The 22,423-nt window shown below is 35.6% G+C and overlaps 3 protein-coding genes and 2 long non-coding RNA genes across 5 annotated transcripts in view; 1 reads left to right on the top strand and 4 right to left on the bottom strand.

Moving 5' to 3' along the window:
• LOC125260733 (cytochrome P450 2K6-like) overlaps positions 1 to 1,810 on the bottom strand; it is a 15,219-nt gene extending 13,409 nt beyond the window's left edge. The window contains exon 1 of the mRNA XM_048179269.1: positions 1,531 to 1,810. Within this exon, the coding sequence (XP_048035226.1) occupies positions 1,531 to 1,734 (204 nt within the window). The 5' untranslated portion in view covers positions 1,735 to 1,810. The remainder of the gene's footprint in view (positions 1 to 1,530) is intronic.
• A 21-nt stretch (positions 1,811 to 1,831) lies between these two features.
• LOC125261574 lies at positions 1,832 to 12,239 on the top strand. The gene is made up of 3 exons (XR_007183374.1): positions 1,832 to 1,933; positions 5,852 to 5,952; positions 12,112 to 12,239. It is a non-coding gene; the product is annotated as an uncharacterized LOC125261574 (long non-coding RNA).
• On the bottom strand, positions 10,830 to 12,198 carry LOC125261192 (ecto-ADP-ribosyltransferase 4-like). Its single transcript, XM_048179835.1, has 3 exons — positions 12,061 to 12,198; positions 11,798 to 11,885; positions 10,830 to 11,722 (listed from the first exon to the last, which is right to left on the bottom strand). Exons 2-3 carry the CDS (start codon positions 11,846 to 11,848, stop codon positions 10,937 to 10,939), a joined length of 837 nt encoding a protein of 278 aa, XP_048035792.1. The 5' UTR covers positions 11,849 to 11,885; positions 12,061 to 12,198; the 3' UTR covers positions 10,830 to 10,936.
• Positions 12,240 to 13,162: 923 nt separating the features above from the next.
• Positions 13,163 to 15,450, bottom strand: LOC125261433 (ecto-ADP-ribosyltransferase 5-like). The gene is made up of 3 exons (XM_048180020.1): positions 15,239 to 15,450; positions 14,943 to 15,025; positions 13,163 to 14,867 (listed from the first exon to the last, which is right to left on the bottom strand). Exons 2-3 carry the CDS (start codon positions 14,991 to 14,993, stop codon positions 14,085 to 14,087), a joined length of 834 nt encoding a protein of 277 aa, XP_048035977.1. The 5' UTR covers positions 14,994 to 15,025; positions 15,239 to 15,450; the 3' UTR covers positions 13,163 to 14,084.
• A 1,711-nt stretch (positions 15,451 to 17,161) lies between these two features.
• On the bottom strand, positions 17,162 to 20,133 carry LOC125261517. Its single transcript, XR_007183356.1, has 4 exons — positions 19,434 to 20,133; positions 19,300 to 19,360; positions 19,129 to 19,218; positions 17,162 to 17,224 (listed from the first exon to the last, which is right to left on the bottom strand). It is a non-coding gene; the product is annotated as an uncharacterized LOC125261517 (long non-coding RNA).
• Positions 20,134 to 22,423: the final 2,290 nt, after the last annotated feature.

Here is a 22,423-nt window from a genome sequence, read left to right on the forward strand (position 1 = left end):
GTGATCAGTGTTTTCTTTCTTTTTTTTGAATGTCAGTTTGTGGTCTTTAACAGCGTGTTTATCAAAACACAAAGTTTGTTGGAAAGGAAGCTGTAAACAAAGATAAGCAGGTGTTGTTGGTTTTTAATGACAATGATATCATTTTCATTATCATAAAGTGGACTGATTCACAAGTCTCATCTCTGGCCAAAGCTGGTTACTATTCATTAACAGATTTGAACTTTTCACTACCAATACAGTCTTGCTACATATCAAACAATCTGAGCCAGAGAACAACTAATGTCACAAAATCAAGTCAAACTGCCCAACTAAAGCAAACACTGATCACCATAATGGTGGCAAACCAAACTACTATTTTTAATAAATCATCAACATCTAAATCAGTATTTCCCAAACCTGTCCTGCACATTTTGTCGCCCTTATCTTACACACCTACACTGCCCTCCAAAAGTTTGGAAACACCACTGGCAAAGTGTGGTTTTGGACAATATCAGCATAAATCCTTATCGTTTTTTGGTGCAAATGCATTAGAGTAACTTGACATTATCATTGAAGACCAGCAATAATAATTACATAATAATGGCAATATATACATGTCAAAGTCAGACATGCCCCATTGCCAGTTGTGATGCCTGGTTACTGGTTTAAACTTGGCCCAACAACAACTTTTGTGCACGCATTAAAGAAACAAAGGCAAACTGGTTTGTAATAAGTGAAGCTGGTAATGCTGTTTGTGGAGTTGTTTAATCATCCTCTGCTGTGTTCTTGAAAGATTTAATGTCTTTTATTTGCAGTTTAAAGTTGTGAAAATCAGTTGTAGTTCTTGTGTTTTTCTTTTCTTTAGTGATTCTACTCATTATCATCAGGTGTCTTCAATAATGCTCAATCATCACTCAATTAATCACTTATTTATCTAATTAAGTCTAACACTGCTTCAGTGTATATGAACACTGAGCAGTGTTAATTTAACACCAGGGATTTTGTAGTGAATGCTGCAGCAAGAGTGGTCTTTGAAGAGAGTGCACATTACACCTTTCTTCATCAGTTTGCACTGGTTGCCAATTGCCTGCTCGCATAAAATTCAAGACAGTGATGTTTGCCTACAGAACAACCACTGGCTCTGCATCCCTATACCTAAACTCACTACTTCATACCTATGTGCCCTCCAGATGCTTGTGTTCCTCAAGTGAACAGTGCCTTGTGGTGCCTTCCTTAAATTAAGAGGCATAACATCACTTTCATTGACCTTCACACTGACTGCTCCCTGCTGGTCGGATGTCTTTAGACGTTTTCAAGAAACGTCTTTATTGATTAAAAAAAAACTTTCTACATGTACTGTGCTACGTGTACTGTGCTAGACAAACTGAGACTAGTCACAGCACTTGCATATTGTTACACTATTGTTCCTTTGATTGGTTCTATTGTTCTCATCATTTGTAAGTCACATTGGATAAAAGCATCTGCTAAACAATTAAATGTAAATGTAGAATACATTGGGTCAAATAATCTGATTTAAACATTCTTGCTCACCTCCCACAGGCTCAAGTAGGTTTTCTTGAGGTCAAGCATGTGTAGGTTCCCCAGCAGTGGCAGTGGTTTGGGTCCTGGAGGATATTTTCCCTCATCCTGAGATCTGAAGCTGATGGAGAACAAAACAATAACCAAAAACAGCAGCAGGGCAAGTATTGTACCTGTGCTGGAGCCAAGTGAGAGTAACACATAATATAAAGCCATAGTCAGAGAGATATGAAGTTCACATGCACAGATCAGTCACTTGCTTAGGTTTGATGTGTGTTTCAGTCTTGCTGTTATGTATTCGTTAAGTAAAGGAGGGGCCATAAGATCAGGGTAACAAGAACAGAGTAACCTTTGCTCAAAAACAAAGACATCTGTGATCAGTGCCAAATGAGGAAAAATTGCATAACTGTCACAGGTAAGCTAATTAAAAAAAAAAAAAAAAAAACAATTAAGCTAACCCTAATTATAATTTCAAATATTGCTGTTTTCTTGAAATTGTATCAATTAATCTTCTGCAATGCACTTTGAACACTGACCTGAATTTCTGGGGCAACTGCAGAAGAGTTTAAATAATAACAGAGCCACGTGCATTGAATTTGTGTTATGACTCAGAATATACGTGCTAAACCGGGTTGAACTGTTTAAAAAGAACTGGTTTATATAATGTGTCCTACATTTTTTTACACACTTTCCCTTATGCAAAGAAAATATATTTCCTAATATGTGTATGATCAATATATTAAATGATTTAATGATAATATATTATTAATATAATTAGTATGTGTAAATATATTACAATATAATAAAAAAATGCATAAGGAATTGATACTTTCATATATTGATGTGTCACTACTTTTATATCATAATGTATGTAACTGTATATTCAGTCATACATTTCACAACATGCACATGTGATAAGATATGGTACTGCATGTGTATAAATATATTGAACATATATTATTCATGCAGTATACATACACATAGACATATATAACAAACTTTCATAATTATTTACATTATAGATGTTTTGTATTTAGCTAATTAACAATAGCACAGGCACACCTGCATGTACTAAAGTATTTAGGAAAGAGACTATCGCTGTGCTGATGAGTGCACAAGCATTACTTTTTAAATAAACTATTGTATAGTGTAATTGTATAGCAAAACAGTTGATACAATGGTCAAATGCTAAACAAAAACCATAAAATTAAAGTCAGATCTCCTTATTTAAATAAGCTGAAAACACTGTTATTTTACAGGTATTTCCTGAATTATTGTGATCAAACACCTTTACTGTAAAAAAAAGTGTGAAAAGAGTGTCAAAACACTAACAGATCTCTCCAGATCTCAGCATCTTCACTTATTACAATCCAGTTTGACTTTATTTTTTCATACAAAACTTCTTTCATTTAACAGAGGTTTAGATGTTAAAGTTGAAAATAATAAAGTTTGAAGTCACCGTTATGGAGGTCAGTGTTTGCTCCAATTGGACTCTTGGCCCTTTACTTTTTAAACCAGTTTCTCTGAGGCTGCTGTAAGTGTGTGTGTAAAACACATTTGTTATTGCAAAAATCACAACTTCTGATAAGATAAAGTTGGGGATGATGCAATCATCTCATAGTAAACTGACTCACTGATCTCATCCAGAGTCTACAGGATTGCATGAAAAATGGGGGCATGAAAAATTAGAGATTCCTGTCAACAATTTGTGTCACAATGATCTGAAAGTGGAACCTCACAGCGCACTCACTGTGTGCTCATACTATGGCCACAATGTGAGGTCACCCCAGCTAGAAATTGTATTATTCTAAGAATGTTCTAAGAGCATTATGTTATTTTCTTGTAATGTTTTCAGTAGCTAGTTTTATTTTTGTTACCAGAATACGCCCCTAAAAGATAACATTATCTAAAAGATCTAGAGAGATCTGTTAGTGTTTAATGTTCTGTTGGGTAATGTTCTGTCATCTGTTTTGTGGGTCACCATTGTGCTGAAGAGTAGATCCAGTGCTTCAGTCCAGGATTGGCCAGAAAACATCAGTGTTATGCTGCATGATGATTTATTTAAAGGCAATAACTGTGTAGTTACTGATGCAATGATAGAGATTTACATTGTACAGAGAATGTTTCACAATCATAATCCTGGAAATACCTGTAAAGTATCTGTTTAAGGAAATTTAAGGAAAATTAGGATATGAATTAAGATTTACCTTAATTTTAATTTTTGTTTGGCAGAAGCTTCTGCCAGTCATTGACTCTTTCTTTTTTATTGATCATTTTTCAGTCATTTGTTGGTGTTTCAAGATGTTCAGAAACTAAATCTTTTTTTTTTGTTTGTTTGTTTTGTTTTGTTTTTAAACATGAAATGTCTATTTATTATAGCAATTGAATTGCTTTAATTGCGTTTTTTCATGTGTTCATTGAGCGCATTATTTCAGCACTGTCACATAAGACTAAGTTTAATCGTGTTGTCCCGAGACAGTTCTGTAAACAAAAATGTTACATGTGGTACTGATTAACTGCTCTGGTAAGAATGAACAATTAAACTAAGGTATAACAGATTTTAAGTGTCAGTTCAAAGTCAAGTCAACAAATGTTGGGTAATGATACATAAAAAGCATGATTTTCCAAATCTTGATTTTCTGTAATCATCATCTCTGTTGATCACATTTCACTTGCATTTTCAAATGCATTTGCTTTCTCACCAATTTATCTGTGATAATCATATAAAATGTTTGTCTTTCAGCTCTCAAAACAATATAGGTCTGTTTTCACTGTGCACTTTGGCCCCAAAAACATTGGTAGTGTTGGCAGGATAAAAGGCCATCAAGAAGGCACTAGTGAACCTTTCAGAGGAGCTTTGGAAACAGAGTTTTACAGTCATTTACTTTTATTTTAAATTGTACTCTAAACTCTGTAAAATTATAAACAATTCAGCTGTTGTTTTAGATTTTTCTGAATTAATGACAAAGTACAGTAATGCTATTTTTTATATACAAAAAATACTTGTTCTTTATACAGTATTTTCTGTTTTCTTAAATTGCATACAAATTTATGTAAAATTACAAAAATAATGTTCATAATAATTTGTGAAATCACCACCAGGTGCAAAGGGACAGTTTGCACCATTGCTCACACTTAAAAAATATAAAACAGTTAAATGATTGGCAGCAACATCTAACAAACAAAATCTGTAAAATTAAAGTAAAATGTCCTAATTTTAAAAATGTGCAAAAACGTTTACAGAAAATTTCATTCAACGTTTTACAGAAAAACACTGTTATATCATTTTAAATCTTTTTAAGTTGAGGTGGTACTCAAAGTCTATCCCAGACACTGCTACTTATTTAGAGTACATTGTCAAAAAAACAAACAAAAAAAAAGACAGGAATTTACAGGATTAAAAGTATTATTTTACAATAAATTATGGTAGTCAGATTTTTACAGTGAAATTAATGCATGCTGGGTCATTTTCTTACGAATTACTGTTAATCAACAGCAAAATGATACTAACATCACAAAAATTTCCTGTATCCTCCTTTATGAGGATATGTTACAGCTGGTTGAAAAACAGGAAGCAAAAATAAAGCTAAATCTATTAATTTGCGTTATGTTTATAACTCAAACTCATTGCTCTGTTTATTGTGGTCAAATGTCACCTTTAGCAAAGACTAAAGATTTCTGCAGAGAAAAATGGTTTGTTAATCCCCATAAAGGTTGATTGGTACTGAGATATTAATGGTCTTAAATTTCATTTGAGCATTGAGCAAATTTGAGCAAAAAAAAAAAAAAAAAAAAAGTTGTGATTTTAAAACAGTGATATACTAATCTGCAAAGATTAGTAGGCTGATCAAGACATCATAATATTCTGGCATCCAAACGTTTGAAAACCCCTGCACTACAAGATGCGTGACGAAGTAGACAAAAGAAAGCATTTAAAAAGCACTGATTAATTTAAAATAAAAAATAAATTAGTACTCTCTCTAGATCTTTTTTAGTTACTAGAACTCTTCTGTAAGTGAACTATACTAACAAAGCTTTGGTCAGTACAACATACTATTCCTCTTTCACTTTACATGAAGAAAATGTGGAAACCAACTGCACTTTTTTTTTTTTAAGTCTCCATAGCTTAAAACGGCAGATTAAAACCATGTTGTGACTAATAGCATTTAAGATGTTTACAGAACACAATATAGTTTAATGGAATTAATAAAGTAGTCTTACTAATCTTAAGTAAGATTCATAAATATTCTAGAGTATGTTAACTAGAATTGACATTAAAGTAACTTGATGTGTATTAATTTACTTAGGAAGTGTTTGCTTTCTTTGCTTTTAGCCAATTATTAACTTCAGCACTCCTGTATCTGTTTGCTGGTGTTTGACCTCTGCCTTTGGATCTCCAATTCCATCGACCAGTTCCCTTCATTACAGTAAAAGGTGATTTATTTTACATAAAGCATTTTTTAATTATAGCTGAAAACATTTTGTGATGCTGCATCCACACCATCAGCTGTCTGTATAAGTTCTGTTTAGTAGGGAGTGAAGACAAACATTGGGGTTATCTGGTTGTCAGGGCAAATTATACTTATTTTGGATTCTGAGAACCATTTAAATGTCATGTAGCTTCTAAGGTGCTGTATTAAATAACACTAATAATTTAAAAAAAAAAAAAAAAAAAAAAAAAAAAAGATTGTTAAAGGTAGAGTAGGAAATTAATTAAGGCTCTAACTCTGACTTTAGGAGTCATACAAGTCTGGGAGTTGAGCACCTAATGGCCTCACAAAAGCATCTTCCAATAACAATCAAGTATTTTCAAAAAAGGTCTCCCATCCGCTCGAGCCCATTTAGCTTCGGTAGTGAGCACGTCATATTCCGCTATTCTAACTGCACTTATTTCTGCCGTTGAATGCTTTTGAACGCTTTTACACCATCTTGCTGAGAATATTTCTTTGGTCATTTGGCAATCTTACCGCTACTGTAGTGAAAACGTCCTTATCAGAAGGTGCTACTGCCTTAATAGATGAGGTCATATTAATAATTAAAGTGGCAATAAATGACCACAGCAAGTCAGGACCTCAAATTAATTGAACTGAGGTAATTGGTACAAGTGTAAACAAGTTGGTTTTAACTTAATTGAATTGAGGTAATCGGTCAAATGAAATGAGTTAGCTTAACTTGTTGGGTTTTACAGTGTGTGAACCAGGGGCGATTCTAGGGTCAGAGCTTTAGGGGTGCTGAGCACCTAATGAGCCCCACTGCCACCACCCACCCTCTTTTCACACAAAAACAAAAAATATGTCTATTGAAAAATAACTTTATCATTTTAACATTGATTCAACTAACTCCAAAATCCAGATTTTTTTTTTTTTTTTTTTTTTTTTTTTTAGCCTAGTTATTAATTGAATAACGAGACACAAATTCAATCGTGTTTGGTCCCATTTATTTTTGATCACAGTGCATACACACAAAACTTTTAGTCCAAAAGTGCGCACATTTGGAGAAATGCACGTTTACCTCAGATTTCATTAGATAGAATAAGCCGGGTTTTAATTCCCGAGGTCAGAAAATGTATTATGCTAGGGGGGTTCGGGGGCATGGTCCCCCGAGAAAATTTAGATTTCCCTGGTGTACATATGTGCATTTTAAGACGTTTTAAGGCCAACAAATTGGATAACAATAGCTTTAAAACCATGTCAACAAATACATGCCTGCACAGTTTTGAGGCAGCTTTAATCGCATGTTTGGTAATTTCATGACTTAACTTACAACAGAACAACGACGGTCATTGCAGTTTCTTTTGCGCTTTATTTAAGCTATAATAAAGTAATTATGCAGCACGCGCCGGCGCATTTGCGCATGCAATTCTTGAGTGCGCGCCGCTTGCACAGTATAACGGCTGATTGGACAGTCGTGTTCATTTTTCTGAGTTTTACCGACATAGCTTGACAACATCTCATCTGACCGCAATTCACTGTTGTTCAACTGAAGCTCCCTCGTCGTCACCTGCACCTTTTCCGCGCTCGTTTGACTTGCGCCTGGCACTGAGGCGAGGTCGGAACGCGCGTCTGAAAAGTGTCCCGTTTGTTGTGGTCGTAAAGAGACAGTTCTATATAAACGCAGCGTTTTACTTGGCGATGTTTTAAAAAAAGATTTATATTTTTGGTATTTTATATGCTCTGTTGGTGGTTTGAGGAGTAGCATCACCCAGGGGGGATATTTTTTTTTATACTGACTCCAGTAGGCTACTCACCGATATGCTTTCGGAATCGTAACAACTCTAGGTAAAAGGAAAGAAGTGTGAGACACAGCTTTGGAGCAACTTAGTTGATTCACAACACTACATAACGGGTTATCACTCTGCGTGTTTCGCGCTGGATGACGGTCGTGCTGAGCGGTGCAGGTACAGAGGAGAAGTAGAAGAAAAGAGGATGACATCATTTGCTAAGGGGGATGTTTTCATTTTCATCATTAACACATACATTTTAAACCACAAACTACAGAGTATGTTTTGGACATTATTTAACCTTGTAAAAGACGAAAAAAAATTTTAGAATAACATTTCTTACTCCAAGTTTTAGGGGTGCTGAGCTCCTTTTTAGGGTGCTGAAGCACCCCTAAAAAGGGGCTAGCCTCGCCCATGGTGTGAACTCTATTTGAATTAATTTAACTGACTCACTGAACTTTTGGGAATCACTGAATTCTAATTGGGAGTATGGAATTGACATGACCAGGGTGTGATCTGTGAAAAAACCAGAAGGGGTGATGTTTTGAAAAGTTTTTTTTTTTTTTTTTTTTTTTTGTTTTTTTTTTCCATTGAAAATAAATTAAAAACCACAGTGGAGCTATATACTATTTTTTGGCAGCTGTTACAGAAATATTTTTACAAAAAATCTTCTGATTTAACCTTGAGATTTGAAGTATTAGATAGCTTCAATATTTACACCACTTTTTACAATGACACTAATAATTCAGAATTTCTGATTGGAATGCAAAATCATACAAAATCAATCGGTAGTTATTAATAGAATAACGAGACATAAACGTCTATATTTAATCGCGTTTACTCCCATTTATTTTTGATCACAGTGCATACACATACACACTTTTAGTCCAAAAGTGCGCACATTTGGAGAAATACATGAAGAAAGAATAGAACCAGAGTCATTTGCAGGGTTTCATAATTACTGAGGTGAGAAAATGTAGTTTGCTAGGGGGGTTTGGGGGCAGCTTTTGAGGCAGCTTTAATCGCATGTTTGGTAATTTCATGACTTAATTTACAACAGAATAACGACGGTGCATGCTCATAGTTTTTTTGCGCTTTAAAGATATAATAAAGTAATATACAGCGCGCTGCTGCATTTGCACGTGCAATTTTTGAGTGCACGCCGCGAGCACAGTATAATGGCTGATTGGACAGTCATTTAAATATTTCTGAGTTTTTCTGACATATCCTGACAACATCTCATCTGACCGCAGTTCACTAATTTATTTGTTTAACTGAAGCTCCCTCGTCGTCACCTACCTTTTCCACGCTCGTTTGACTTGCACCTGGTGCAGAGGCGAAGTTGGAATGCGTGTCTGAAGTGTCCCATTTGTTGTGGTCGTAAAGAGACAGTTTTACACCACATTCCAAATTATTATGCAAGTGACAGATCAGTAAGATTTCAGTAGAATAAATATTCAGATTTTAGTTTTTCTAAGAAAATGTTTGTTTGTTTATTTATTCATGTCTTTTTAGATAACTGGTATCAATCTCAGACAAAATAATTTGCCAGGTCTATGGAAACCCTACTTAGAGGTCGTTCCACATTATTAAGCAAGTCACAGTTCTCATGCAATATGGGAAGGAAAAAAGATCTTTCTGAAGATGAAAAGCATGAAATGGTCCAATGTTGTGCAAAAGGCATGAAAACAACTAATATTGCGTGAAAACTGAATGGAGATTATCAAATTATCATAAGATTTGTGAGTGATTTCGAGCACAGCAGAACTCGGTCACATAAATACTTATTAATGACTGTTTATTACAGTGACTGTTTTGTCCATGTTATTTTGATCATCGCAGTTGTAAATATTGGGAAACCAGAATGCACATCCATTGACTGAAACAAACATTAGCCGAATCCATCGGTCTGTTTTGCACGTTGTTTTCAACAAACCCTATTATAAATGCGTCGTCAGATTTGGGATGAACCGCGGTGCAAGCGTGTGCTGAACCGTGGGTGGAGAACCGAATGGTTCCATCCCTAACAGCAACATACACACGTTCCGTTCAGACAGGAATAGCGCGATGCGGGAGGGCTCGCGCTCTTCAGTAACAATCACAGAATATGACAGATAGTTTGTGTCTTAAAGCGAAACAGACACTGGAATTAATAATTCTCTCTGCTATCTCTGATATAATCAGCATGGACTTCAAGATCATCTAACTGCGTGACGTAAATTACATTATGACGCAATTTCACATGCTTCTGTATTTTACTCGCATACGTTAACTCATTAATGTTGACAGCCCTAAAATAAATAAATAAATAAATAAACAATACTTTGTTATACAAACTGAAACAAATTGAGAAAACCAATTAATTTAGAAAAGTATTTTCTCCAATCACTACACTGTAAAACCCAATAATTTCAGAATACTCATTTTTTAAAGTTGGTAGAACTTAAAATTTTTGTGACAAGTGGGGCGGGGCTGAGAGCCATGGAAGCGGATCAAGGCCAGTGTGGTGCACAGGTGTCTCTCACTAAAAATCCCGTCACCAGCATCCCTTTCCCAACTCATCATAATGTTAATTACATACAGTTATTTTCATAAACATCACATTCAGATCTTGGTTAGATGTTACATAGCAAATAACACATGCTATTATAACTATCAGAGAGACATTATCAGAGAGTCATTACATACTTGCATATATGTAATCAAACAACATATGTGGTCTTAAATGTTTTGCAGCTCATCCTCAACCTAACCACAGGCTCTACTCTTCACCACAGTGGTAACCCTACAAAACTAACATAACAGATCCCCCTGAATCCCAACATAACACAACATTAAACATTAACTTATATCTCCATATGTTAATTTTGTGCAAAAACACACAAAATAACACTTAATTTCAACAGTTATTTATATGGTCTGACGCAAAGCACGCTGGGAATTAGAAATCTGCTGCAGCTCAACTCAATCATATTAAGTTCAGGTTACTACAATGAAATTTTGAGTTCATGCAACTTTTTTCTATTAAGTACAATGAACTTTCATTATTATTTGAGTGAAACAAACTCATTTAATTTAATTAATTTCACTCTTCGGTTTTACAGTGTACTAAATCTTATCAAATTGTCTCCAGAATATGAGATTCAATTAAGCATGACAAGCACTTCAAAGTTCAGTAACAATGAGAAACCTTTACATTTAACTGGTTAGCAGGTAAAAAAATAATAATTGCAAAATTATTAAAACATTAAAGAAAGCAGCATGGTTTCCCCTGTTAAACAATGCACAGTTCAGGTCACTTGTTTTTCCAGTGCTGTTCAACACAAACACTGTCTCACACCAGAGATCTGGCTGATCTGTTCTGTTCATGACATCAGTGACTTTAAACGTCTCATATGGAGGAATCAGCACCTCTTTCTCATCAGGATACTTTGAATATTTTGTCAAATTAGCACCTTCACAGGTGTAGATTTCAAAACAAGATTTATTTCCAAAACCTTGTATTACCTTACGATCAAGAGAGGAGGATGAAAATGAACTCAAACGAACCTCTTTGTTCTGAACATCAAATTTAACATTTGTACCACGATAAGTTACATAGCATCTATTTTGTGTTTTCTTCAGAATCTGGATCGCTTCTGTTAACAGAAAGTGAAGTGAATACCATTTGAATGTCCCCTCTTTGTATTTTTGTTTGTCAGTACGAGTGGCACTAGTGAAATTACTGTATACTTTAGAGTCTTTGTTAGTGTAAACATGAATGGCGACTGAATGAATCTGTTGCAAGTTATCCTCTGCTTTCTTTGCTTTCTCTTCACCTTCTTGCCAAGTCTTGTTAAATTCAGCTGAAGCAGACATTTCCTTCTCTAGATATTTTGTCTTCACCAGGTCTGCCATTTTAACAGTACAACCATATTGATCATCAACTGAATTCGGTGCGAAATCCAATGGAAATATCTGTCCTTCAACAGCAGCTCTGTGATCCTGCAGCAACAGGAATCATAATGATCAATCATCAGTATTCATGTCTGTAATATTCATACCAGAACACAAGCTTACCTGTCCTAGAGCAGCTAAAATGAGAAGAAGAGCTTCAATGATCAACAGCATCTTGATTTAGTCAAATCCCTCAGATGAACTAATAGATCTAGTGAAGAAACATTCACAAACATTCAACCAGAAACATTCACAAATACTACAATCTATCACTGCAATAAGAATATGTGCACATTAAATTTGTGCACAGAATCATTTGAATAATCACTTAAACCACTGATATTCACTGATGTAACTGTTATATTGATATTTAACCGCAAACTTACCTGAATATTCTGCTGTTTCTTGTTGTCAGATTCCTTTCTGTTATTTTTCAGGAGTTCAGGAGCAACAACGAGAGAAGATAAGAAAAGTCTGTTGCCCACAGCCAGACGACAACGACTCTTCAAACTAAGAAGAGAACGGTGCCTTTTGTATATTGCAAACCATCTGTGTCCATGTGTTCTGTGTGTGTGTGTGTGTGTGAGAGAGAGAGATAAGTGATGCATCACAGTACACTAAAAAACATGTATTTAAAAAAAAAACAAAAAAAAAAAAAAAAAAACTGTTTACTGGTATACTTAGTGTAAAACCGTTTGTTCAGATGACTCTATTTGGAATGTTGGGACAACATTTGGACAAGTTTTTAAGTATTTCAGTAAAGTCAACAAAATGGTCTTTGTTATTTCTACTACAGCAAACATTGTTCAAGCTATCTCTAAACATTACTTACATTAACATTTAGTCATTTAGCAGATGCTTTTCTCCAAAGCGCTTACAAATGAGAATAGTAGAAGCAATCAAATTAACATGAGTACAACAGTATGTAAGTGCTGCGTCAAGTCACAGTTTAATCAGTAAAGTGCTCGTAGCAAGCACTTTTTTTATTACACAAATAGATGGAAAAAAAAGAGTAGAAATTGAAGAAAAGAAAGATAAATAAAAAGTAAGTGCTACTGGGTCAAGTGTTGGCGAAAAAGATATGTCTTTAGGAGTTTTTTGAAAATGGCTAAAGACTCAGCTGCTCGGATAGAACGTGGCAGGTCTTAGAAATCCAAACAGCATTAATTAAACAGCATTAGTTTTGTGTTCTCTTCTGAATCTGTATCCCTATGTTAACTATAAAGTGAGGTGAATTCAATTTGTATGTTTTTTTCTTTTTTTTTAATGAAATCACTAGACTTATTCATGTCAGTACATCAAATGTCTGTCCTCACTTGCTTTATGAAGTCTACACCGTCATTCATTCATTGTGTCACATGGGAACGGTTGACAATATCACAAAGATCTTTTTGACTGTTATTGTCTGAAGAACATCTCACCCAAATTTGAGTTGATCTGTTGAAAGATCTCGGACGAGTTTGAACAAGTGTATTCAACACAACACCATTTAAAAGTGGGTAGACCATTTATTCCAAAAATGCATTGGCTAAAAATGAATAAAATATGAACGGTTGAAATATGAATATGAGCCTCAAAACTTCTGACACTGCCTGAATTTTGGCAGAGGCAAAACTTTAATCACCACGGTCATTAATCAGATGTCGGTGAACATGTCGAACAAGTGAACAATGACTTCACATTTTGGCCTAGGATCAGAGGAATCTTTTAGGATTCACAAAGGTTGTCTTGGATGGTCAGATTGTGGCCAAAATTGTACAGCATAAACCTGCCTTAACTCTTTCCAACTAACTGGCCATGACATAACTGGCATACAGGAGAACGATTCAGGAGACCAAGTTATAATAAAAATGAGCATTTGAGTTCTTTGAATAATCTTCATCTGACCAGCACAAATTCAACATCTGTTATTAAATTACAGCAAAAGCAATGGAAATTACTTCTTTACAACATTGTCATTCACTTATCTCTAACTTACTTGTGGAGACAATACAGCACACAACATAAGGAATAAGTAAATCAATACATGTCTTTAAATCCTTCATTTATGTCACAATTACATTCTGTCAAAGAAGAAAAAAAAAGTGTGGGTAATTAAGTGTGGAAGTGAAGTAAGCAATGTAAAGATGTAAATTCAAACCACTCAGCATGCATTCGTTCAAGCGGTACAGCAAGGCTTTAGAAATGCCAAAACCAAGGGGTGAAATCCCAGGGAATACAAAAACTGATAGCAGTGCAGTTTCTGACCAATTTTCTGCCTAATGTGAATTTCTCCACCAGTGGAGTTCCCTCAATTGGTATCCTGTCAGTTTTGTTCTGCCCTATATGCTTAGAAATACTGAACGCTTGCATACATTCACCATAATATAGTACTTTAAACAATACACATTGTTTTAAAGCAGCTTTACAGTTATATTACATACATTGTGCAAACACGCTTTGAGCATATGCATTTGAACCCTGTTGATTTCTTGAAAGCCACTGCACAGTTCAGGTCACTTCTTGTTCCAGAGCTTTTCAACTTGTACACAGTCTCACACCAGAGATCTTTCTGGTATTGTCTTGTCTTGACAGCAGTAATTTTAAACTTCTCATTTGGGGGAATCAGTACCTCTTTCTGTTCAGGATACTTAGAATATTTGATCACATTAGCACCATTACAAGTTTTGATTTCAAAACAAGATTTATTTCCAAAACCTTGTGCCACTTTACGATCAAGAGAGGATGATATAAATGAGCCGAAACGAACCTCTTTGCCCCTTACATTCTTATGATATTCAGCATTTGTACCATGATATGTTGACTTGCATTTCTTTTGTGTTTTAGTCAGTATCTGTATTGCATCTGTTAACAAAAAGTGAAGTGAATACCATTTGAATATCTGGTCTGTGTACTTTTGTTTCCCATTATGAACAGCCATATTAAATTTGCTATAGACGCTAGAATTAAGGTTAGTGTACACATAAATGGCAATAGAATGATTCCTTGTTAATTCAGTTTCTGGTGCTGTGGCATTCTCTTCACCTTCTTGCCAAGCCTTTTTAAATTCAGGTGAGTAATTGATTTCCCTCTCTAGATATTTTGTGTTCAACAGATGTGTCATGTTCTCGCTACATCCCTTATATTGGTCATCAGCTGATTTCAGTGCCATATTCAATGGAAATATCTGTCCTTCAACAGCAGCTCTGTGATCCTACAGCAACATGAATTATAATGATCAATCATCAGTATTCTTGTCTGTAATATTCATACTAAAATACAAGCTTACCTGTCCTAGAGCAGCTAAAATGAGAAGAAGAGCTTCAATGATCAGCAGCATCTTGATTCAGTCAAATCCCAGATGCACAGATGCTGAAAGACAATGAGAACTGTGTTTCACTAATCTCCTGATCACTCCACTAGGAATATGTACATATATTTTTACACACTAAAAATGTTACAGAATACAGTTTTACACTGGTGTAATTGGTGTGTTCTGCTAGATAGCAAACTGTTTGAAATACATAAATAAATATTTTTTTAAAAAATAAGACACTTTAATCTTTTAAAATTAACCCAGAATACCTTATTTTTTGTGAAGTTCTTCAGGTGCTCAAGAATACTGAGAGAAGATCAGAAGAGTCTTCCAGTCGGATGACAACAGCAGTATTTAAACTAAAAAATAAGGAACACCCAACCGGCAAAAACAAAAAGCATGTGTTGCACTGTCATGATCTATTTAACCATTTATTATTTCATAATCCAGTCAGATATATTAAGGTTTTCTGAGAATCTTTGCATCAGGATGTGAAACTGCACTTATGCATTTTCTTAAATAAATAAGTTCCCCTCAGGCTCTTTAGTCATGATGTTCCCTTTATGTACTGTGTACTGTCTCGCTTCAAACTGCCCTATCAGTTAAAGCCAGAAAGGTCCAAAATATAACTTCAAAATTATATCTGTTATCAGAACTTTACGTCTGAAGTGATTCATTGATTCTGCTGAATCTCTTCATCACCTCTTTTGTGCATCACCTGAACATTTGTGTTTGGTTGTGAAATGTAGTTTGCAGACCAGACTTTGTTGTCAGCGATTCTTCCTATTCCCTGTTGCCGATCCATCTTGCAGTGTGCACACTGCAGTGAATGAATGCTACCCCAGATAGTTATGTAAAGAACAGTGCTCTGATTTGTAAATCGTGCAGTGTGAACTTGGCATAAGGCAGTGATTCTGCTTGTTATCATCAGGTGTCTTCAATAATCAAAAAATCATCACTTAATCTCAATCATCACTTAATTATCTAATGAACTCTAACGCTGCTTCAGTCTTTCTTTAACCACCCTGCTGGTGGTTCCATTATAAACACTGAGCGATGTTAATTTAACACTGGGGATTTTGCTGATTTTGTTTAACCATTATGAAAATTGATAAAATGTTCCTGATAATTTACTCACCCCCATGTCATCAAAGATGTCCATGTCCTTCTTTCTTCAGTCGAAAAGAAATTAAGGAATTATAAACCATATAATTAAAAGAAATTATAAAGCATATAAATTTTTATTTTATTTTTTTAGAAAATGACCAATCGTTTTGCTAGATAAGACCCTTATTCCTCATCTGGTATCGTTTAAAGCCCTTTGAAGCTGCACTGAAACTGTGATTTTGACCTTCAACCGTCTGGAGTTCATTGAAGTCCACTATAAGGAGAATAATCCTTAATTTCTTTTCAACTGAAGAAAGAAGGACATGAACTTCTTGGATGACATGGTGAGTAAATTATCAGGAAAATTTGATTTGAAAGTGCACTAATCATGTATCACATGATCAAATGTTTTAATTTTTAATTAAATGTTCTCTTATGAAGGAATTCTAATGTACAGACATGATCTTGGGAACTGAAATCAAGCAATATGCTCCTCAGGCCTCAGAGTTGCTCTTAGTGACAATGAAGAACAGTAACAGCTCTGAAAATTTTAATTTTGTAATGTTTGCTGTGTAAAAGGGGTTTAAACCTTTAATTTAGAGTATTTCATATTAGCTCTGCAGGTGAATTTAACTGTATTTAACTGTCAAGCAAAAGCTCTAGAGAAAAGGATCTAAATCCCAGTCTATTCAGAAGAATTGCTGGCTGATTCTGTGGGTCAGCATCGTGGTGGCGCTTTTATCTCTACAGATAAATACTACCCACCTGTATAACAAATTTCGGAACTGACGCACTGTGTCCCTTTCAATCCATGAATGACAACACAATTATTAGTGCATTAGTAATTTAGTGTCACAGACACGTCAGGTTCCAACATCACCCAATCACAACGCACGCTATCTCCAGAGTACTGATCACCGCCACCTGCACCTCATCACCCCGCTCATCAACAGCACTATAAAGCACACACTCACACAGCACTCTATGTCCGGTCTCGTTCGTATATACTTCCTGTTATGCTTACCTCAAGGATTCCTCTTCATATACTCACCTGTCTCCTTCCCTCTGTGTGCCTCGTCTGCTGTGTGGGTGTGTTCCAACCAGCTCCAAGTCACTCCAGCGATCTCCAAGCTCCAACGTGTCTCTACCTGCAACGGAAAGGACAGTAACTATTCCTCATACTACCAGTCCAATATCATCTGCATCCAGTTAACTCACCTGTCTGTTATCTCCTGCTCTACTGTGGTCAATAAAACTACCTATACCTGTTACATCTGTGTCTGCCTCCTGTGTACCGTAACATTTAGTCATTGTCAGTCCAATTATGACTGGCATACAACCCTGCTGCAGAAACTTGTTTTTCCCCCACCCATATTCCTATGGTATTACATAACATATTGCATATCTTTCAGAAATGTCTATGCTATGACAGATTATGATTAACTGAAGAATTTCAGTTAATCAGACAGTGTGTGTTATAAAAGTAAAGAAATTAAGTTTTCATCTGGCTAATTTTCTTAGTTCAACCAAATAAATTATTATTTTATTTCAATTGAAATGTTTATTTCAAATATTTCAGTCCATGTGACAGAAAAGTCTTTATTAGAGTGTGTGGCCCCTTTTGCAATTTTTTGTTCTAAATTAATGATTGAGACAACTTTTTTTTCGTTCCCATTTTTATTCATTTCTACAAATAACAAGCAATCTGATGTCAGAGAAACATACCCCAACTGCTAATCAAATCGATTAAATTCTGTCAATTCAATTATAAACAGTTTGACATTATTTCTGTCATACGTCTACAAAAAGAGCTTCAGAGTCGGAGAAGAGAGAGAAAGCGCTGGACGAGAGCACGGGCAAGAAAATGCAACAGAAAATGCACTGCTCACAGGCAATATCAGTGAGCCGCGAGCGCACATACACGGTTCGTTTGCGCATCAATAATAACGGACTTGCGCATATATAATGGACGACTCCTGTATGCCACTAATTTCTGAGCTGCTGTTCAGTCTGTATTTCACAAAGTGCGATGAGAAACGGCGTGGGCTGCTCTGAAACAATCGCAAAATGCACAGAGAGGTGGTGTTTGTTAATATTTTATTTTAATAATACAATTAATGAATTATATTAATATATTTAAATTAATTTTAAGCTATCTCAAAAATGTTATCTCCAAGCCCCCCTGGAGGATCACTGGTCTACACACACTCTTAGAAAGGATGTGTTAAAACTGACTCAAACTGTTAAATTCGTACACATACGGGTGAGTTTAGGGACAACGTTTGTTATGTTGATTTCTACACGTTCAATTTGTTAATGATTTTAACACAGTAAATGTGTCTGAAAGGTTAACACAAAGATGTGTAAACGTGTAAAAGATGTGTAACACTGTGCTATCCTTGGATACACACATTGTGTTAAAAGAGGTATCTAAAATCCTAAACGAATCGTAAAGTCATTGGTTGTTTTTCTTATTGTGAAAATGTATTACAATAAAATATCAATAATTAAATTCAATGCAGAATATAACAATACAATTTTAAGCAGTCAAAAGGATATGTCCAACAAAGGACATAACAGTTCTTTTCAATCTCATTAGGCAACATGACACATAACCTTGAAAATAGTTTTACTTATTTCCAAACATTGTTGGATTGATGTACATTGGCAGCCAAAATTTAGTAAAATACTAAGCATTTTAATGTTTTTAAAAGTAGTCTCTTTTGCTCACCAATGTTTTAATTTGATACAGAAAATACAGCAAAAACAGTAATATTATGAAATTTTCTATGTGAATATAATGTAATTTATTCCTGTGATAGCAAAGCTGAATTTTCAGCATCGTTACTCCAGTCTTCAGTGTCACATGATCCTTCAGAAATCATTCAAGAATTTGCTGCTCAAGAAACATTGATTATTATCAATGTCTTTTAATCTCCAATATACTATATTTTAGAATATATATTTGTAAGTAACAACCTTTTGTCAGCATATTCACAGATTTCAGTTGAACTGTAAACTAAATTATGCCAGATTAGATTTTAATACTTACATCGCTTTATTTCTCTCCAAATGATTCATGGACATAAAGACTGCGATCAAGGATTTAGCTCATTTCAGCTTGTCTGCAGTGAAGGGATAGCTGTTTGAGACAAATACACAGTAAGACACATGCAAGAAGTCACCATGTAAAGATTTTTCTTTCTGTCAGTAGTTAACCCACCTGTGTACTGATATGCTGAAATCATATTAGGCATCTTCCTGGTCAGATGGGACTCTTGAACCTAATAAAATATTAAAAATAGTTCTACCAGAAAGACTCGGGAGGCAAGATAACATAACACTGATATTTATTACCAAACAGCAAGCAGAATATATAAGGTTAATGATCTTTGGCGTAGGCCCCGTCTGTAGCTCACGTCCTGAGGATTGCAGACTTTGCGTTTCCTGCCTGAAGCTGAAGGCAGGGGCGTAGCCAACCCCCGGGGAGTATGGACAGGGACCATCCTGGTGGTGGTGGGGAGGATGGAGGTGAAAATTTGCGTCAGCATCTGCGAACTCAGACAAGTGTAAGTACCAATCTTCCATACTCCAAGTGTTAGATAATGATTGGTTAGATCTGAATTAATAAGTGACGTAACATTTGAGTCTTCCCGGCAGAACTTGCGCTAGAGCTTCATTTCAAAAATAAAAACTACAGTTGTTTAGAATAACTTACTTGATTTGAATTAATGATTAGTGAAATTTACTGCAATGCTTTCCTGAGTAAATTCAATCTGGTGAGACTCACTGAACATAGAAAATGGTCCATTTTCTGATTAGTTCATTTACTGTAGACATAATGCAAAAGTCACTTACAAAGTTAGCATATTTATATATATTGTATGCTAAAGTTACCTAGCCTGCACCGCACTAGTGGCTCCAAAGCACTTATCACATATTGCCAATCATGAAATCAGAATTGACCCTATTTACTTTGTTAGTGCATATTACTAGTCTTGTGGTGAACAATTAATCCATGCAAGTTATTACACAGAAAAAAATTGTTTGTCACAGTAATCTTTAATCAAAATCTGAAAAGTTACTTCCGGTCTGGAATGGCGTCCCTTCTCTGATGACATCAGTTTGACGGCTTGGGTTGAAAACACGTAAACCATTCCCCTCCAACCGTTAGTCTGCTATGAGTGAGAGATGGAGAGGAGGAGCGCTAAAATAAAACTCTCTATTCAATATTCCGTTTCACTCGGAAATACGTCACAACATTGGAGAAAAGACGTTTGCAACTTCCGGTTCACGGGGACTTTAAGACAATCAGGAGTAGACAATCTAAAGGAGCGGTCACATTTAACGTTACCATTGCTTGGCGAAAGTTTGCGTGCAAAATCCATTAATTGCTAAAGGTATCTTCATTATCCGTAATTTTGTGTGAAAGTGGAAAAAAAGATGTCGATTTTGAAACAGGTTTTCCACACAAATTCACCGCATTGACCAACATAAAGCTGATTGGTTTAGCCGTGCTTCAGCTACACTACTGATAATGGACGTTTTTTGCCCGCAAAACTTTATCGTTTTTAAACCAGCAGGCATAACAGCAGCAGAAAATATTGTTTTTTGTAAATATAAGTAAAAATATGATTAAGTACAGCTTAAGAATCTTGCTAGCAGTCTTTGCCGTGATTCAAAGTCCCTAGTTGCTATTGGTTCAGTTCAGTTAGCTAATTTAAATAACAGACACGTTACACATGAAGTGTGTTAAGCATACAGTATCAGTCTACAAACCCGATTCCAAAAATGTTGGACACTGTACAAATTGTGAATAAAAAGGAATGCAATAATTTACAAATCTCATAAACTTATATTTTATTCACAATAGAATATAGATAACATATCAAATGTTGAAAGTGAGACATTTTGAAATGTCATGCCAAATATTGGCTCATTTTGGATTTCATGAGAGCTACACATTCCAAAAAAGTTGGGACAGGTAGCAATAAGAGGCCGGAAAAGTTAAATGTACATATAAGGAACAGCTGGAGGACCAATTTGCAACTTATTAGGTCAATTGGCAACATGATGCCCAATGCTGCGGCGAAAAATAGTGGAGCAATATCAGAAAGGAGTTTCTCAGAGAAAAATTGCAAAGAGATTGAAGTTATCATCATCTACAGTGCATAATATCATCCAAAGATTCAGAGAATCTGGAACAATCTCTGTGCATAAGAGTCAAGGCCGGAAAACCAAACTGGATGCCCCATGATCTTCGGGCCCTTAGACGGCACTGCATCACATACAGGAATGCTACTGTAATGGAAATCACAACATGGGCTCAGGAATACTTCCAGAAAATATTGTCGGTGAACACAATCCACTGTGCCATTCGCCGTTGCCGGCTAAAACTCTATAGGTCAAAAAAGAAGCCATATCTAAACATGATCCAGAAGCGCAGGCGTTTTCTCTGGGCCAAGGCTCATTTAAAATGGACTGTGGCAAAGTGGAAAACTGTTCTGTGGCCAGACTAATCAAAATTTGAAGTTCTTTTTGGAAAACTGGGACGCCATGTCATCCGGACTAAAGAGGACAAGGACAACCCAAGTTGTTATCAGCGCTCAGTTCAGAAGCCTGCATCTCTGATGGTATGGGGTCGCATGAGTGCGTGTGGCATGGGCAGCTTACACATCTGGAAAGGCACCATCAATGCTGAAAGGTATATCCAAGTTCTAGAACAACATATGCTCCCATCCAGACGTCGTCTCTTTCAGGGAAGACCTTGCATTTTCCAACATGAAAATGCAAGACCACATACTGCATCAATTACAACATCATGGCTGCGTAGAAGAAGGATCCGGGTACTGAAATGGCCAGCCTGCAGTCCAGATCTTTCACCCATAGAAAACATTAGGCCATCATAAAGAGGAAGATGTGACAAAGAAGACCTAAGACAGTTGAGCAACTAGAAGCCTGTATTAGACAAGAATGGGACAACATTCCTATTCCTAAACTTGAGCAACTTGTCTCCTCAGTCCCCAGACGTTTGCAGACTGTTATAAAAAGAAGAGGGGATGCCACACAGTGGTAAACATGGCCTTGTCCCAACTTTTTTTGAGATGTGTTGATGCCATGAAATTTAAAATCAACTTATTTTTCCCTTAAAATGATACATTTTCTCAGTTTAAACATTTGATATGTCATCTATGTTGTATTCTGAATAAAATATTGAAATTTGAAACTTCCACATCATTCAGTTTTTATTCACAATTTGTACAGTGTCCCAACTTTTTTGGAATCGGGTTTGTACTCATATTGAGTTAAATGCTTTGAGTAAATTCCAAGTCGTGTTAATTTTTAAA

Source organism: Megalobrama amblycephala, linkage group LG1, assembly GCF_018812025.1.
Source record: "Megalobrama amblycephala isolate DHTTF-2021 linkage group LG1, ASM1881202v1, whole genome shotgun sequence".
Lineage (NCBI taxonomy): Eukaryota > Metazoa > Chordata > Actinopteri > Cypriniformes > Xenocyprididae > Megalobrama > Megalobrama amblycephala.

Bases quoted from the DNA above. Each gene is read 5' to 3' on its own strand.
- LOC125261192 (XM_048179835.1), bottom strand. From the start codon at position 11,848: ATGCTGTTGATCATTGAAGCTCTTCTTCTCATTTTAGCTGCTCTAGGA. The intron at 11,723-11,797 runs GTAAGCTTGTGT...CTGTTGCTGCAG, and splicing joins TTTTAGCTGCTCTAGGACAG to GATCACAGAGCTGCTGTTGA.
- LOC125261433 (XM_048180020.1), bottom strand. From the start codon at position 14,993: ATGCTGCTGATCATTGAAGCTCTTCTTCTCATTTTAGCTGCTCTAGGA. The intron at 14,868-14,942 runs GTAAGCTTGTAT...ATGTTGCTGTAG, and splicing joins TTTTAGCTGCTCTAGGACAG to GATCACAGAGCTGCTGTTGA.